This window comes from Diadema antillarum, unplaced genomic scaffold, assembly GCF_040938485.1.
Source record: "Diadema antillarum isolate AM-2024a unplaced genomic scaffold, OU_Dant_1.0 seq00000898_RagTag, whole genome shotgun sequence".
Classification (NCBI taxonomy): Eukaryota; Metazoa; Echinodermata; class Echinoidea; order Diadematoida; family Diadematidae; genus Diadema; species Diadema antillarum.
The window spans coordinates 216,924-230,230 of record NW_027271759.1 but is presented as its reverse complement, the minus strand read 5'-3'; the positions used below and the strand labels follow the sequence as shown (position 1 = coordinate 230,230).

At 41.1% G+C, this 13,307-nt stretch overlaps 1 protein-coding gene across 2 annotated transcripts in view; it reads right to left on the bottom strand.

Moving 5' to 3' along the window:
* LOC139741027 (alpha-catulin-like) overlaps positions 1-13,307 on the bottom strand; it is a 144,427-nt gene that overhangs the window by 17,115 nt on the left and 114,005 nt on the right. For both annotated transcript variants that reach the window (XM_071651616.1, XM_071651617.1), the window contains exons 8-11: positions 6,329-6,415; positions 3,589-3,747; positions 2,544-2,636; positions 1,482-1,632 (exon numbers count right to left, since the gene is read on the bottom strand). In XM_071651616.1, the coding sequence (XP_071507717.1) occupies positions 1,482-1,632; positions 2,544-2,636; positions 3,589-3,747; positions 6,329-6,415 (490 nt within the window). The remainder of the gene's footprint in view (positions 1-1,481; positions 1,633-2,543; positions 2,637-3,588; positions 3,748-6,328; positions 6,416-13,307) is intronic.

Below are 13,307 nucleotides of genomic sequence, written 5' to 3'. Positions count from 1 at the left end.
CTCACTCTGTCCCACCCTAACTCACTCTGCCCCACCCTACAGATTGTAACTCCCCCTCCCCCACTCTAAACTCACTCTGACCCACCTGATCTCACCCTGCTCCACCCTACCTCAACCTGTCCCACCCTTACTCAACCTACTCCAACCTTACTCACCCTGCCCCCCTCTACAGTTTGTAACTCACTCTGCCCAACCCTAACTCACTCTGCCCAACCCTAACTCACTCTGCCCCATCCTAACTCATTCTGCAACACCCAAACTTCCTCTGCCCCATCCAAACTCGCTCTGCCCCACCCTAACTTGCTCTGCCCCACCCTAACTCGCTCTGCCCCACCCTAACTCGCTCTGCCCCACCCAAACTCCCTCTGCCCCACCCTAACTCCCTCTGCCCTTCCCTAACTCGCTCTGCCCCACCCTAACTCGCTCTGCCCCACCCTAACTCGCTCTGCCCCACCCTAACTCGCTCTGCTCACCCTAACTCCCTCTGCCCCACCCTAACTCCCTCTGCCCCACCTTAACTCCCTCTGCCCCACCCTTACTCCCTCTGCCCCACCCTAACTCGCTCTGCCCCACCCTAACTCGCTCTGCCCCACCCTAACTCCCTCTGCCCCACCCAAACTCGCTCTGCCCCACCCTAACTCCCTCTGCCCCACCCTAACTCCCTCTGCCCCACCCTAACTCCCTCTGCCCCACCCTAACTCGCTCTGCCCTTCCCTAACTCGCTCTGCCCCACCCTAACTCGCTCTGCCCCACCCTAACTCGCTCTGCCCCACCCTAACTCGCTCTGCTCACCCTAACTCCCTCTGCCCCACCCTAACTCCCTCTGCCCCACCTTAACTCCCTCTGCCCCACCCTTACTCCCTCTGCCCCACCCTAACTCGCTCTGCCCCACCCTAACTCCCTCTGCCCCACCCTAACTCCCTCTGCCCCACCCTAACTCGCTCTGCCCCACCCTAACTCGCTCTGCCCCACTCTAACTCGCTCTGCCCCACCCAAACTCGCTCTGCCCCACCCAAACTCGCTCTGCCCCACCCTAACTCGCTCTGCCCCACCCTAACTCACTCTGCCCCACCCTAACTCACTCTGCCTCACCCTAACTCACTCTGCCCAACCCTTACTCACTCTGCCCCACCCTAACTCACTCTGCCCAACCCTAACTCACTCCGCCCCACCCTAACTCACTCCGCCCCACCCTAACTCACTCTGCCCAACCCTAACTCACTCTGCCCAACCCTAACTCACTCTGCCCCATCCTAACTCACTCTGTCCCACCCTAACTCACTCTGCCCCACCCTACAGATTGTAACTCCCCCTCCCCCACTCTAAACTCACTCTGACCCACCTGATCTCACCCTGCTCCACCCTACCTCAACCTGTCCCACCCTTACTCAACCTACTCCAACCTTACTCACCCTGCCCCCCTCTACAGTTTGTAACTCACTCTGCCCCACCCTAACTCATTCTACCCCACCCTGACTCACTTCCTCTGCCCAGACAGCAGTCATTGACCTCCTTGACTAGCAGACTGAGGTCGTTGACCTGGCACTCCCAGGCGTCGATGAAGACGTCCAGGTTCTCCTTGGCTATCTTGCTGTTGTGGTTCATGGCCAGAGTGATGGCTGCTCCAGTCAGCTGGACATAGGATGACAAGACACAGGTTCCTTCAGCTCTACTAAACTTGAGAGGCTTACACTGACAATTGGATGAAAATCTTGTGCATTTTACTTTTATACATATGCTTATACACCAGTTATACTTTCAAATCTTACAAACAATCTTCGACACTACTTCAAGCACACTATTCTTTACCCTACCTGGCTTTAACCCATTCAGCCCTAGAAATCATATTTTTTGTGGTGTGGCACTGCATTTTTTCATCAACATTTTTGATATCAATAGCTAGTGTTTCATGTGATAAAGTAACAAATTTCTTTTCTTGTTGTTCATAACTAATTCTTGGTTTCCGTTGCCAAATTCATGACAGATTCCCAGACAGGCAACAAATACCAAAAGATTGAAGTTCCTTTTTCTCTCTCTCTTACTGGCAAAGTTTTGGAAATTTTTTGATTTGATTTTGTGCAGATTGCATGAACTTAACCAGATCCATCTGATTTTTTGCAATTATGAAATATCTAAAGCCATTCAGAGAAATTGGTTGATGACAAGATGATAATTTTGGCTGGGAGTACAATATTTTGTGCATTCAGACTTGTAAGTAGGTGTGCAAGTGGGTGTGAATTCTTGATCGAAAAGTGAATGATAACAAGAAGATAATTTCTGCAGTGAGTACAACATTTCACGAATTGGGACTTCTAAAAAACAATTTTGTAAGTGGCTGAACTCTGATCAAGAAACACTGGCAGAATAACCAAAAATACTGATTTCCAATCTCTGAGACTAGACAATAAACTTTTGTGTCCTGGAAGACAATATTTTTCAGAGTTTATGATACATGCAATTATATCCAGTCCAAACAATTTGCAAAATGAAGGAAATTGTAGAGTGGGAGAGACAGGCACCGAAGAAGGACCAGGAGAACCAACCTGTGAGTCCAGCATACTGATGTTACTCTCTGCATGGTCAGACGTGATGGTCAGCGGGGCTAGAGTGGACACGTGACCCAGTAACCTACACACCTGGAACCACGGACAAAATTTGTATGTAGTTGATTGCATATCATAATTGGTTAACAGTGAACAATGAAGTTCGACAATCACTGTAAATGCATTGTAGAAATTTTGTCAACTGTACACATGTGCTAAAAAGTAATAACAACTCCACAAATGCACATTCAGATGGTGACATTCCTGGAAAGACATTGTAAAACTGACAGCTATAAAGCTGCACAGATGAAACAGTGACCATTGTATAAATGAACATTGTACAAACTGCAACAATTGCACAAGATTGTGATAAATATGGTCTTGATTTACTTATTTGGTACAACATGTATTGTATTAATCATCAACATTGATAAATACATTGTTCTTCTACCTTTTGTCCCAAACCATTTTCACCAGTCCTGTAAAATGTGATGGTTTCAATAGCCTAAGAAGGTGCTTTATTTATAGAGAATTGTTGAGAATTGTTGAGAATGTATCCTATGCACACCCAGAATGAATACTGCTCCTGACCAGCAGCGTTACTTTTACATGAATGTGCCTAAAAATCCTAGACATTATCTGACCATTGCCCAAACACTGCAGGGGAGGTGGTCAAACTGACTTTTTTTCTGGAATTACAGCGGATCTAGGGCAATTACCCCCTGGGCAATTACCCCGCACCCTTTCCCTGGCCCTAATCCTAATCCTAATCCTAATCCTGAACCTAACCCTAACCCTATTCCAAGCTCCTAACCCTAAACCTAACCCTAACCCTAATCTTTACTCTAACCTTACCACTAACCAGTATTTGGCCGGGGGGTAATTGCCCTCTGGGGGTAATTGCCCGGATACGATTACAGCAGGTGTCTAAAATCTTTGCCCTCCTCTCTTTCTCCTCCTCCTCTTTCCTCTCTCTAACAATCATCCCTAGAAATGTTTTTTTTTTTTCCATCCCTCAGTCCGTGGGGCAGCCGGTCAGTCTTACCTCTCTGATCTGGTCAGCGTAGTCGTGGAACCGGACGGTCAGCTGCTGTACCACGTCCACCTGCCCCGAGTTGGCCGCATCCTTCAGCTTGTGTAGTGTGGTGTGGTCCTCCCCCACCTTGAAGACCTCTGAGGCGTGGTCCAGCGCCGTGTGCTGGAGCTGCACATACCATGTGATCACAACGAGATAACAAGTATTAAGTAATACAGTTCTGAGGATCCTATGATGGTGATGTCAATCATCCCACCTCTTTGTGTGCCAGATTTGCACACATGACTATTAGTAGTCGGCGTTCCATGTTCACATATTTTGCTCAAACACACAACTGCCTACAAAACAACTGATAAATCACAATGCTCCTAAGCATATTGAAAGCATTACAGACATACCTTTCTCATAAAATTCATATATTATCATAGCAAAGCTTTCTCTATAACTTTGCTGTACTGCATTTCCACCATACATGCCTCTCTTAAGAAGTTACAATGCTCTGAAAAAAAAACAAAAAAACAGAATATTTTCCAATAACCTAAAAATGCATTGTAGTTTCATAATAATGTGTCACACAGGTGGTTTGCACAGTGGCAGATAAGAAGATAAGGTTGTTTTGGCTGCCCAAATGGCTGCACAAGTTCATCTGTACTACGAATGGTGAAAAGGATGATGATTAAAGCATTCAATTTTTCTTTTCTGTCAGCGACACATTTCTGCGCCATATACACCACAAGAATGGCCATGTGAATGGCCATTTTCAAAATAAAATGAGGTTTGAATAGAAATTAAAAAACAAATAATTGGGAAAATAAGGAAGCAGAGAAAAATATCAACACAAAAGTAATTCAAGAAACATGGTACAATGCTTACTGGAGTATTCTGCACATTTTTTCTCCTTGTGTGTGTGTGTGGGGGGGGGGGGGAGGGGGAGATTGAGGTGATAATAGATTACAGCAACCTTGGCCTCATACATACTAAATATTCCGCTGAGGGGGGATAGAATCTGGGATCAGAATGGAAACAATTTACAAATCCTGTAATCATGCCAAAAAAAAAAAAAAAAAAAAAAAAATATATATATATATATATATATATATATATATATATATATATATACATATATATATATATATATATATATATATATATATATATATATCATGAAAACAGCACAGTGAGTTGAAGGGTTAAGACATACTGTATCCAACTAATCCTAACATGTTGCACTGCAAATACATAAAGTAAAGACTTTTAAAGAGGTTACAATTGAATAAATTTTCCTATAATCAATTCACAATTTCTAAACGCTCTCATGTCTGTCACAGCTCAAGTATGGTCAATAAAGAGACTCCCATCAGGCAATGAACAGGACAGAAAGACAAAGTGAAAAACATCAAAGTGTATCATGCATTTAAATAGAGATGTCCTATCAATTTAATGTTCAGGAGGGATTAGTTAGTAAAATCCAGAGATGGAAACCACCTTTCCTTTCTGGTTTCTGAAATATATTTAGAAAAAGAAGAAATTGTTATCAACCAGGCGGCCAATGCACTCATCTCACTTCAATGTGATTGCATCCTCCACCTACGTCTACAGTTTCCATAGCAACCAAGCCATAAATGCCCACTTTTGAAGGATGTACAAAAGGTGCAAGTACTGGAGTGTACTTGTGAGTGGTCGCCTCCGCCTTCGAGACTGAAAATTGTCAGAGCAACAGAATCGCCGATGGCCAATCATGAACTCTCATTGAATAACACAAGATGATTTTTCCACACACACACACACAGAAAAACAAACATATTAAGTTTTACCGTGAGAGATTATGATAGGTCTTATGCGATATTCCAGCTATATCCCAGGGGTTGTCTCAAGCGGAAAAGACGTCAGTGCGGTTTGGAATGGCCATTCACGTGGATAAAAATATCAGGCAGTGTTAAAATGGGAGGTAAAATTGAAGTATTCCGTACTAATCTACTCTCTGTGAAAAATCCATTGTTTGCTTTTCTCCACAGCACTGATTTAAAGGTTCAAACAATCTCCTGAAAGCCAACAGAGGTGTAGTTTTCCCCCCAGAGAAGTCATCATTCTACTAGGGTACAAATTGTAAACCTCTTCTAAACTTTTTGGGACAGGGGTGGGCTGTTTAAGGATATATATATATATATACAATTTTTTTTTTTTTTTTTTTTTTTTTTTGCGGGGTGGGAGTAGGTCTATCTGTGCTTGTTTTTCATCTTATTTTAATGCAGTTTTGTTTTACACCACCTTGGGTTTTCCTTAATAACACATTTGTTCTGATCTACAAAATCAGGGAAAGGGTTTAAAAAGTGACTGCAGAGAAATGATTTGAATAAACTATCTAATATTCCTTTGATGATTCAACACTAGAATGCTACACGTCCTATAATGTGTTCTTTCAATAAACCAAATTTTGAAGAAACAGCACAGATGGAAAGCACACACAGAGTCAAACATTTGGCATTTTGCAGGCAAGAAATATGCCCCACAGAGCAGGACAAATCGTTGTGCGCATGGCAGAATGTTGTTAACGTGCTTCCTTGCACATGGCAGAATGTTGTTAACCCTATACGCACTACACGGCAAAACTACACTGTGGCTGACTGGGCCTACAAGTAGCCCAGCGACAATCTGCCATGCAGACGACCAAATACATGTAATACTTTTTTTTTTAAGTGATCCATCTAAATATTTGTAGCAGAAAGCTTGAATGGTATAGCATTTTTACCTGTTTCCTGAGGTCAGATATTGACTTGATCATCTTGACGACAAGAACCTCGAGTTCATCTTCCTGCCTGTCTGACGGTCTCTTGTCCTGTGAGGAGGGGGAGGAAGTGGAGATGGTACACATGAGACAAAGCCCTTCAGATAAAACTGCCACTGCATATGACATACTTATCACTGTTTTTGAGGAATGTAATGACATTAGAGCACAAGAAGTGATATGAGTATGTCATATTGAGTGAAGTATAAACTCAACTCACTTCTCAATCTCTCCACAAGATGGTGTATCCTTTGCCAAGACTTCTTCCTAATCTTTAACATCTTGATAACGGACAAGCCACAAGCACTGTATTTCATGAATTGAGATGAACATGATGATAATGATGATGATGATGTTGATGATGATAATGATGATCCACAGCATTTGTATGTTGTCATATAATTCGCCGGGTGAGAATGATAAGGGAGTTAAGTTGCCACTACAGCCATAGTGTTCTAGGAACCTTAACGCCCTTATCATTCTCCAGCGACAATATCTGTTTTATAAACTTTCAGAGAAGCAAACTGCTCCAAGAGAGTTATGTAAGACAATTTTGCAAGGAGATAAATTATGGTATATGAAATCTATCACTACAGCAACAGAATAAGAAATAGATATTCAATCTGTCTCTCTTCAAAAAGCAAAGTGGCAATTTCAAGACAACAGTTGGGTGTGTTAGTTACAAATTTCATGAATATTGGCCCACAAAATTCACATCATTAACAAAACTACTGTGAGATATGGCACATATGGTACACAATGCACAATTTTTCATGGTGAAGTAACGATAGAAAATGAAGTGTCATTTCAGAGCTTTATAACTTGCTATATACAAGGGTATGTTTTAGTTCCATCACTTCATTCAGTGACTTGCTTGTTTACAATTTTGCATGTCATTTATTGATGGTGACTCTGAAAGGGTTAAAGGATGATGATACATCAATAAATCAACACCCATGCATCTATTCAATACTTCATCACTCAAAAATGAAAAAAGAAAAAAAAATGACAAGTGCAAATTGCAGGAAGGCAATCACCAACCCCCCCCCCCCCTTGCCCCTAGACAAGAAAGATGCTAGTTCCACTGACAGAGATGGGCCAGCTATCGACCTAATCAAACGCAAGGCTATTCCCCCACGGGGACAGATCATTCATTAACTATCGCAGGCTGCTACGCAGTGGCGTATTCTCAGCGCGACGGAAATATTGAAAATCGAGAGCTACCACTGTCAGCTGTTTTCTGCTTGGTTATGAGCAGTTTCCTCCCTGTCCCTGTAGCATTTACATTCTCATTACCAGGGTGAGTTATTTTCTTCCAGTGCTGTTAAAATGAAAAGTTTGAAATTAGAATTTTCCATTAAAACATACTCTGGTTTTATGAGATACAGTTCTAAGACAACATTTGGACTTATTGTTGGTTACATAACATACATTGTGAATTACAATTTCTAAAAAAAAAAAAGATGTTTAGGTACAACATTAAATTACACAGGTTGCTTCGTATATGGCAGAACTACACTACATACAAAAAAAATAAATAAAACAATACGGTCTATACAAGAAAGATTATGGTTCACTCTAAAGCATGATCATATTCCTTTGATTTGTCCCAGTGCAAGTTTTGATATGAAAGAAGGGAAAAGTAAAAATTGATTGCGCCAGTACTTTGATATCAACGATCTGCATCACTTCTATATAGCTTTGTGTGTAAACGTGATTTTTAAACAAACAAACATACTAACGAATAAAATGCACATATTCAATTTGAATACATACCCATCTCACTCTCTCTCTCTCAATATTTCTCTATGATCTGTATAAGTCTATATGGAAATACACACACACACAAACACACACACACACACACACACATACACACTTGTCTATACGTCTGCATCACTTCAGCTTTGTGTGTAAATGTGATTTTAAAACAGACATACTAACCGATATAATGCACCTATTCAATTTGAGCTGACATATCCCTCTCACGGCTCTCTCTCTCAATATTTCTCTATGATCTGTATATAGAAATGCACACACAAACACACACACATACACCTTTGTATGTACTATGTATGTACGTATGTACAGTACATATAGTAAACAAAACGAGATCCAGATACAAAACAGATCAAAACAAGCAAACAGACAACCTCGATTATGGGTTGATGTGTCCCTTTAACTTTCATCCACAACAAACAGACACAGCCTGCCTCCTTTAACCCATTGAAGACGGACTGATTTTGCTGTAACACGCATTTCCCATAGACCCCTGCCCGAGTACACGTGTATCTACTCTGGACCCGTCCTCGTTGGGTTAAAGTACCAGACACAAATGATGCCTGCCTGCAGCAGCTCCTCATCAGAGGAAGTTGGAAGATGGAGGTTGAATTGGGAGAGGAAATAGTGAGAAACAAGGTGCGGTGGGGAGGAAATAGACGCATGACATGAAAGGAAATGGCACAGGTGTCTGAGGCAGCACATCTTTGTGGCAGTCACCGCCTCTACAGGCAAGCCGGAGAGAGGGTAGAGGGGGGGGGGGGGGGGAGTCAGTCCCGAGTCCCTGAAAGACTATATAGTAGTCTTACAGCAAGCTGTTGGTCTGAATCTTGCTGAAAGGTCCCAAGGATGACCCACAATTATCTTGTATACTTCTTCAGTGGGTTCTACACTTTGTGGCAAAGAAATATTTCTGTGTTTATGCTATAGACTCTTGGCATGCCAGCCTACATGTGTGTATTACAGACATACAGCATTAAATGTTTGAACAAACAGCATGATAACCTTTGATTACTGATCAAGGCATATTATCAGACTTGATAGCATATCATGCTGGATAGTATTACTGCTACCCCCTCCCATTCCCCCTCCCCCTCCCCCTCCTCCCCCTCCCCCTCCCCCTCCTGACTGTTTGTTAGTCTTATGTTGGCATGAGAAAAAGAGTAACAGGTATACAGTACACTGTACATGTATACAAATTGCAAAGTAATATAAGTCCAGGTTTTCTTCTTCAATAGACTAGCTAATGCCAATAGTAAGCTCTCTCAACTGGCTGCCAGGCAGATGAAACAGACAAGTGTGATGGGAATGACTGCTTGGAAAATATTCAGGAGAACTGGAGACAAGCTGGCATGTGAATCACCATGTTCAGTTTGCCACATGGGCTGCTAACACAGCAGTGTAGTGTTTCTTAACCCATTGAGGACGGACTGGTTTTGCTACAACACCCATTTCCCACAGACACCTGCCCGAGTGTACTCGGGACTCGCCTTCAATGGGTTAAACATGGCCCGATGCTAATGTCTCCCAGCCAATGTCACAGTGGATTTTTTTTTACTTTCTCCCCCATTCGAACTCATATGTAAGCCTGCATTAAAAAACAAACAAACACACAAACATGCACGCACACAAAGGATACATTGTGCCACTGACTTTCAAATCGACCCGAAAATATGCACTTTTGATTAACTTGGCTGATTTCAGATATTTTTCTGACAGAGATCTTCTTTTCTATCCAATACTTATATGTAGAACAAATTACCTTACAATTACAACTACGTTACCATTACTTTACAATGGTAATAGAATGTTTAATATACTGATGGAAAAGAGCTATACTCAATTCAATCAGTATCATTTAGTAGATTAAATCTACGGAGAAGCGGAGCTTGCAAAGAATAGATCACTTGAAAAACAAAATGCCAAAATCATAAATCCACGTTTACCTATATGTATTAATAGTCAGAGCATTTTGCAAGAAATATTTGTATCGATATCATGTTAAGAATATCATACGACAAAAAGTCAGACTTTCTTTTTTTTTATACAATTTTGTTGTCAAAGATTCATACAAGATTGATTTTCTCTTTCTCAATCTTTTGTTTTAATAAACAAAAACAATTATACTAAACAATTTCGATTCTATCAGGTTTCCATGAAAGTCAACAATTAGGAGTAAAAGGGCTTTATATATAATTGCCTTCCAAGCTTGCAATCTTGAGGCTAAATACACTGTATTTTCTGCATATTTCTGCTACATCAAATCATCCCACCATACAGTGGTCTGCCCAAAGGCCGGCTCAATCTTCTCTCAAAGCATTTCAGTCGAATAATCTTTGCCACTCATCCGTCACGCTCTCATCAAGAACCAGAAAACTCCCAGAGGAAAAAGACTTCATTGACTCGCACCGTTTCCCGTGACAATTATCTCTCAGTGAAAATTGTTCTCCATCGGTTTGGGGCCCCGTGTGTTCAGGCTGAAGGGCATTCACAGAACTCACACCATGATTCCACTTTTGGTCAGGAAATATTTGAAAGAAATGTACTCTGAAGCAATATCTTAACATTCATCCTCTTTTCATAATGTAGAACATGTTCTAAGACACAAATGTAGATTATATAAGTGCTACAGTCAGTAAGAAGAGGCTTCAGTCGAAATCAAGTCACTACTACCCATTGGTTTTGTGAAAGAGTAATGAGAACTTAATTCAGGTATTGCAATTTTCTCCCTATGTAATGATCAAGAAAACTGCCAACACTGGTCATTCATTTTTTTTAAATCTATTTTTATCATGGGGTTGAACGTGAGTGACCAAGAATTCATCAATACTGCTACTTTTTTTTTTCATAATGAATTCCAGGACCATACTTATATCAGTTTTTTTGTTTTTGTTTTTTGGGGGGTTTTGGGGTGGTTTTTTTTTTTTATTGTTATCCCTTCATATACAAATTGTACCATTACCAGCTGTTATCATGAGATGTGGATTCCTGAGGGAAATGCACCTTAGTTTGTCCTTTAATCGATATGTGGGAATAATCTTTGGGAAGCAATGGCTTTGCCTCAGCTGTTCAGCATGCTGCCGGGAACATTTCTGCCTGAATAATGCATATCAGCAGCTGATGGGTCACGCATTCAAGGGATACATTGACAAGTCTTTCATCTTAACCGTCAAATATCTTTCACACTCCTTAACAGAAGGCATCCATCCAAGGAAGAATCCCATCAAAGACGAAATAAAACAAAAACACCAAAAACACAGAGCGCAGAGTAAGGAGAGAGAGAGAGCACGCACGATGTCGGCTCCCCTTTAAGGATGAAAGCAATGTGGAGGGAATGAGTGTGGATGCTTCATTAACCATCACCATCAGCGCCATCAATCGCCCACTGCTGCACTGGCGTGGAGAAGCAACTCTGGTCCGATTACGACAAAAATCCCCCCGACCCGCATCAACAGCACTCGAAACCGGTCCTCAATAAAGTCCTGCACTAAACTGCACCTCTCATTCAAACCCTGCTTTCAAGTGCAGCTCTCGCACGACAAAAAAGGGAGTTATCCGAGAGAAAAATCGCGGGGACCTGCGTCAACAAAACTTGAATGAGGTCCTCAGCATGTAGTGCTGGAATGCGCCACATCACCTTACCAGCATGGAGTACTGATCTGGTCCAATTACACCCGTTATCCTAAAGAAATTCCTCGGCCGCGTATCATAAGAACTTAAAAATGGGCCCTCCACCCGCTACACTAAAATGATCTTTGTTCTGCTGTTCCTTACAGAGCAAAAACGACAACAAAAGTTAAAGAAGAAAGTGTCACAAATGTAATGATGCACATAGAAACAAACTTCAGGCCAATGTTCAAACCATGACACTACAAACTAATTTCTCCAGTTTTTGACTCATTGTTAGTCAATCTTTGAAATCATCATATGTGACCCTGCACCTCAAAACAAACAAAAAGTCGCCAAACATGAATTTTTAGTTAAGACCATATTCTGAAAGAGCAGCCTTTAAGCTTTGAAATGATGTATAACTCAAATCAAATTGACTCTCCTAACCTATCTAAATATTGGAAAGAAAGCTCAAACTCAGGAAAAGCGTGAACTGAAAAAAGAGGCTCTGAAGTACAGTGTCTATTCAAGCGCTTAATCTTTACCAAACCGTGCTGGCTGTGCGATGAATGGGACAAAAAACAGGAAGTAGACCGCCAAAGTAACAACAATGAAGGGATTATCAGATTACACTGAAATTAAGCATGCCTCATTAACACGTTCTGTCCATAATTAATGCCAACTTTCAAAGCAGTAGCACTATCTTTTCAAAAGTTATTAGAGTTGAAAGTGAAGAGTGTGGACAAGGTTTTTCAGAAATGAAAAAGGGATTCTAAAGACACACCTAATCACACTATTCTACCAAAAATGTTAGAGATAAACTGCTAAAAAACACACACTTTCCTGCCCGTTTTATGATGCCAAATTTTAGCATAGTGTAAAAGAAGATCCGCTCTTTCAGAAAATATGAAAAAGTCAAGTTCGGCTAGGTTGACCCATTTCACTTATTTTCAGTCCTCACGCAAAATCAGTGTGTGCGACTTTATGTTTGTTTTGAGGTGCACGGTCACATATCTAAAGACACAGACACCCATACATACATAAATAGGAATGCACATACATGTATGTAAACTGAGATAGATAAATAGATGGGAAGATGGATAGATATACAGAAAGATAGATACATATAAAGTACATAGATAGATAGACAGATAGATAGATAGATAGATAGATAGATACCATAGATACAGCTGTAGAAGAAAGAATATGATACAGAAACTGAGATAGATAGATAGATAGATAGATATAAGAAAGAATATGATACAGAAACTGAGATAGACAGACAGATAGACAGATAGATAGATAGATAGATAGATAGATAGATGGAGATTCAGATAGAGAGATTTATAGATATTGAATTCATAGCTAAATAGACTGGAACACTTGTCTAGCAGAATCTTTCTTTCTGTGCATCCATCTATGTACTATTTCCATCTATTCATCTCTCTAACAAACGCTTTCTATTTTTCTCTCCATATTCTCTCCCACTCGCTCTCTCTGATCACAGCTTTAGATCTCTAAACACCACTCTTCGGGGAGATCAACAGCATTTCTG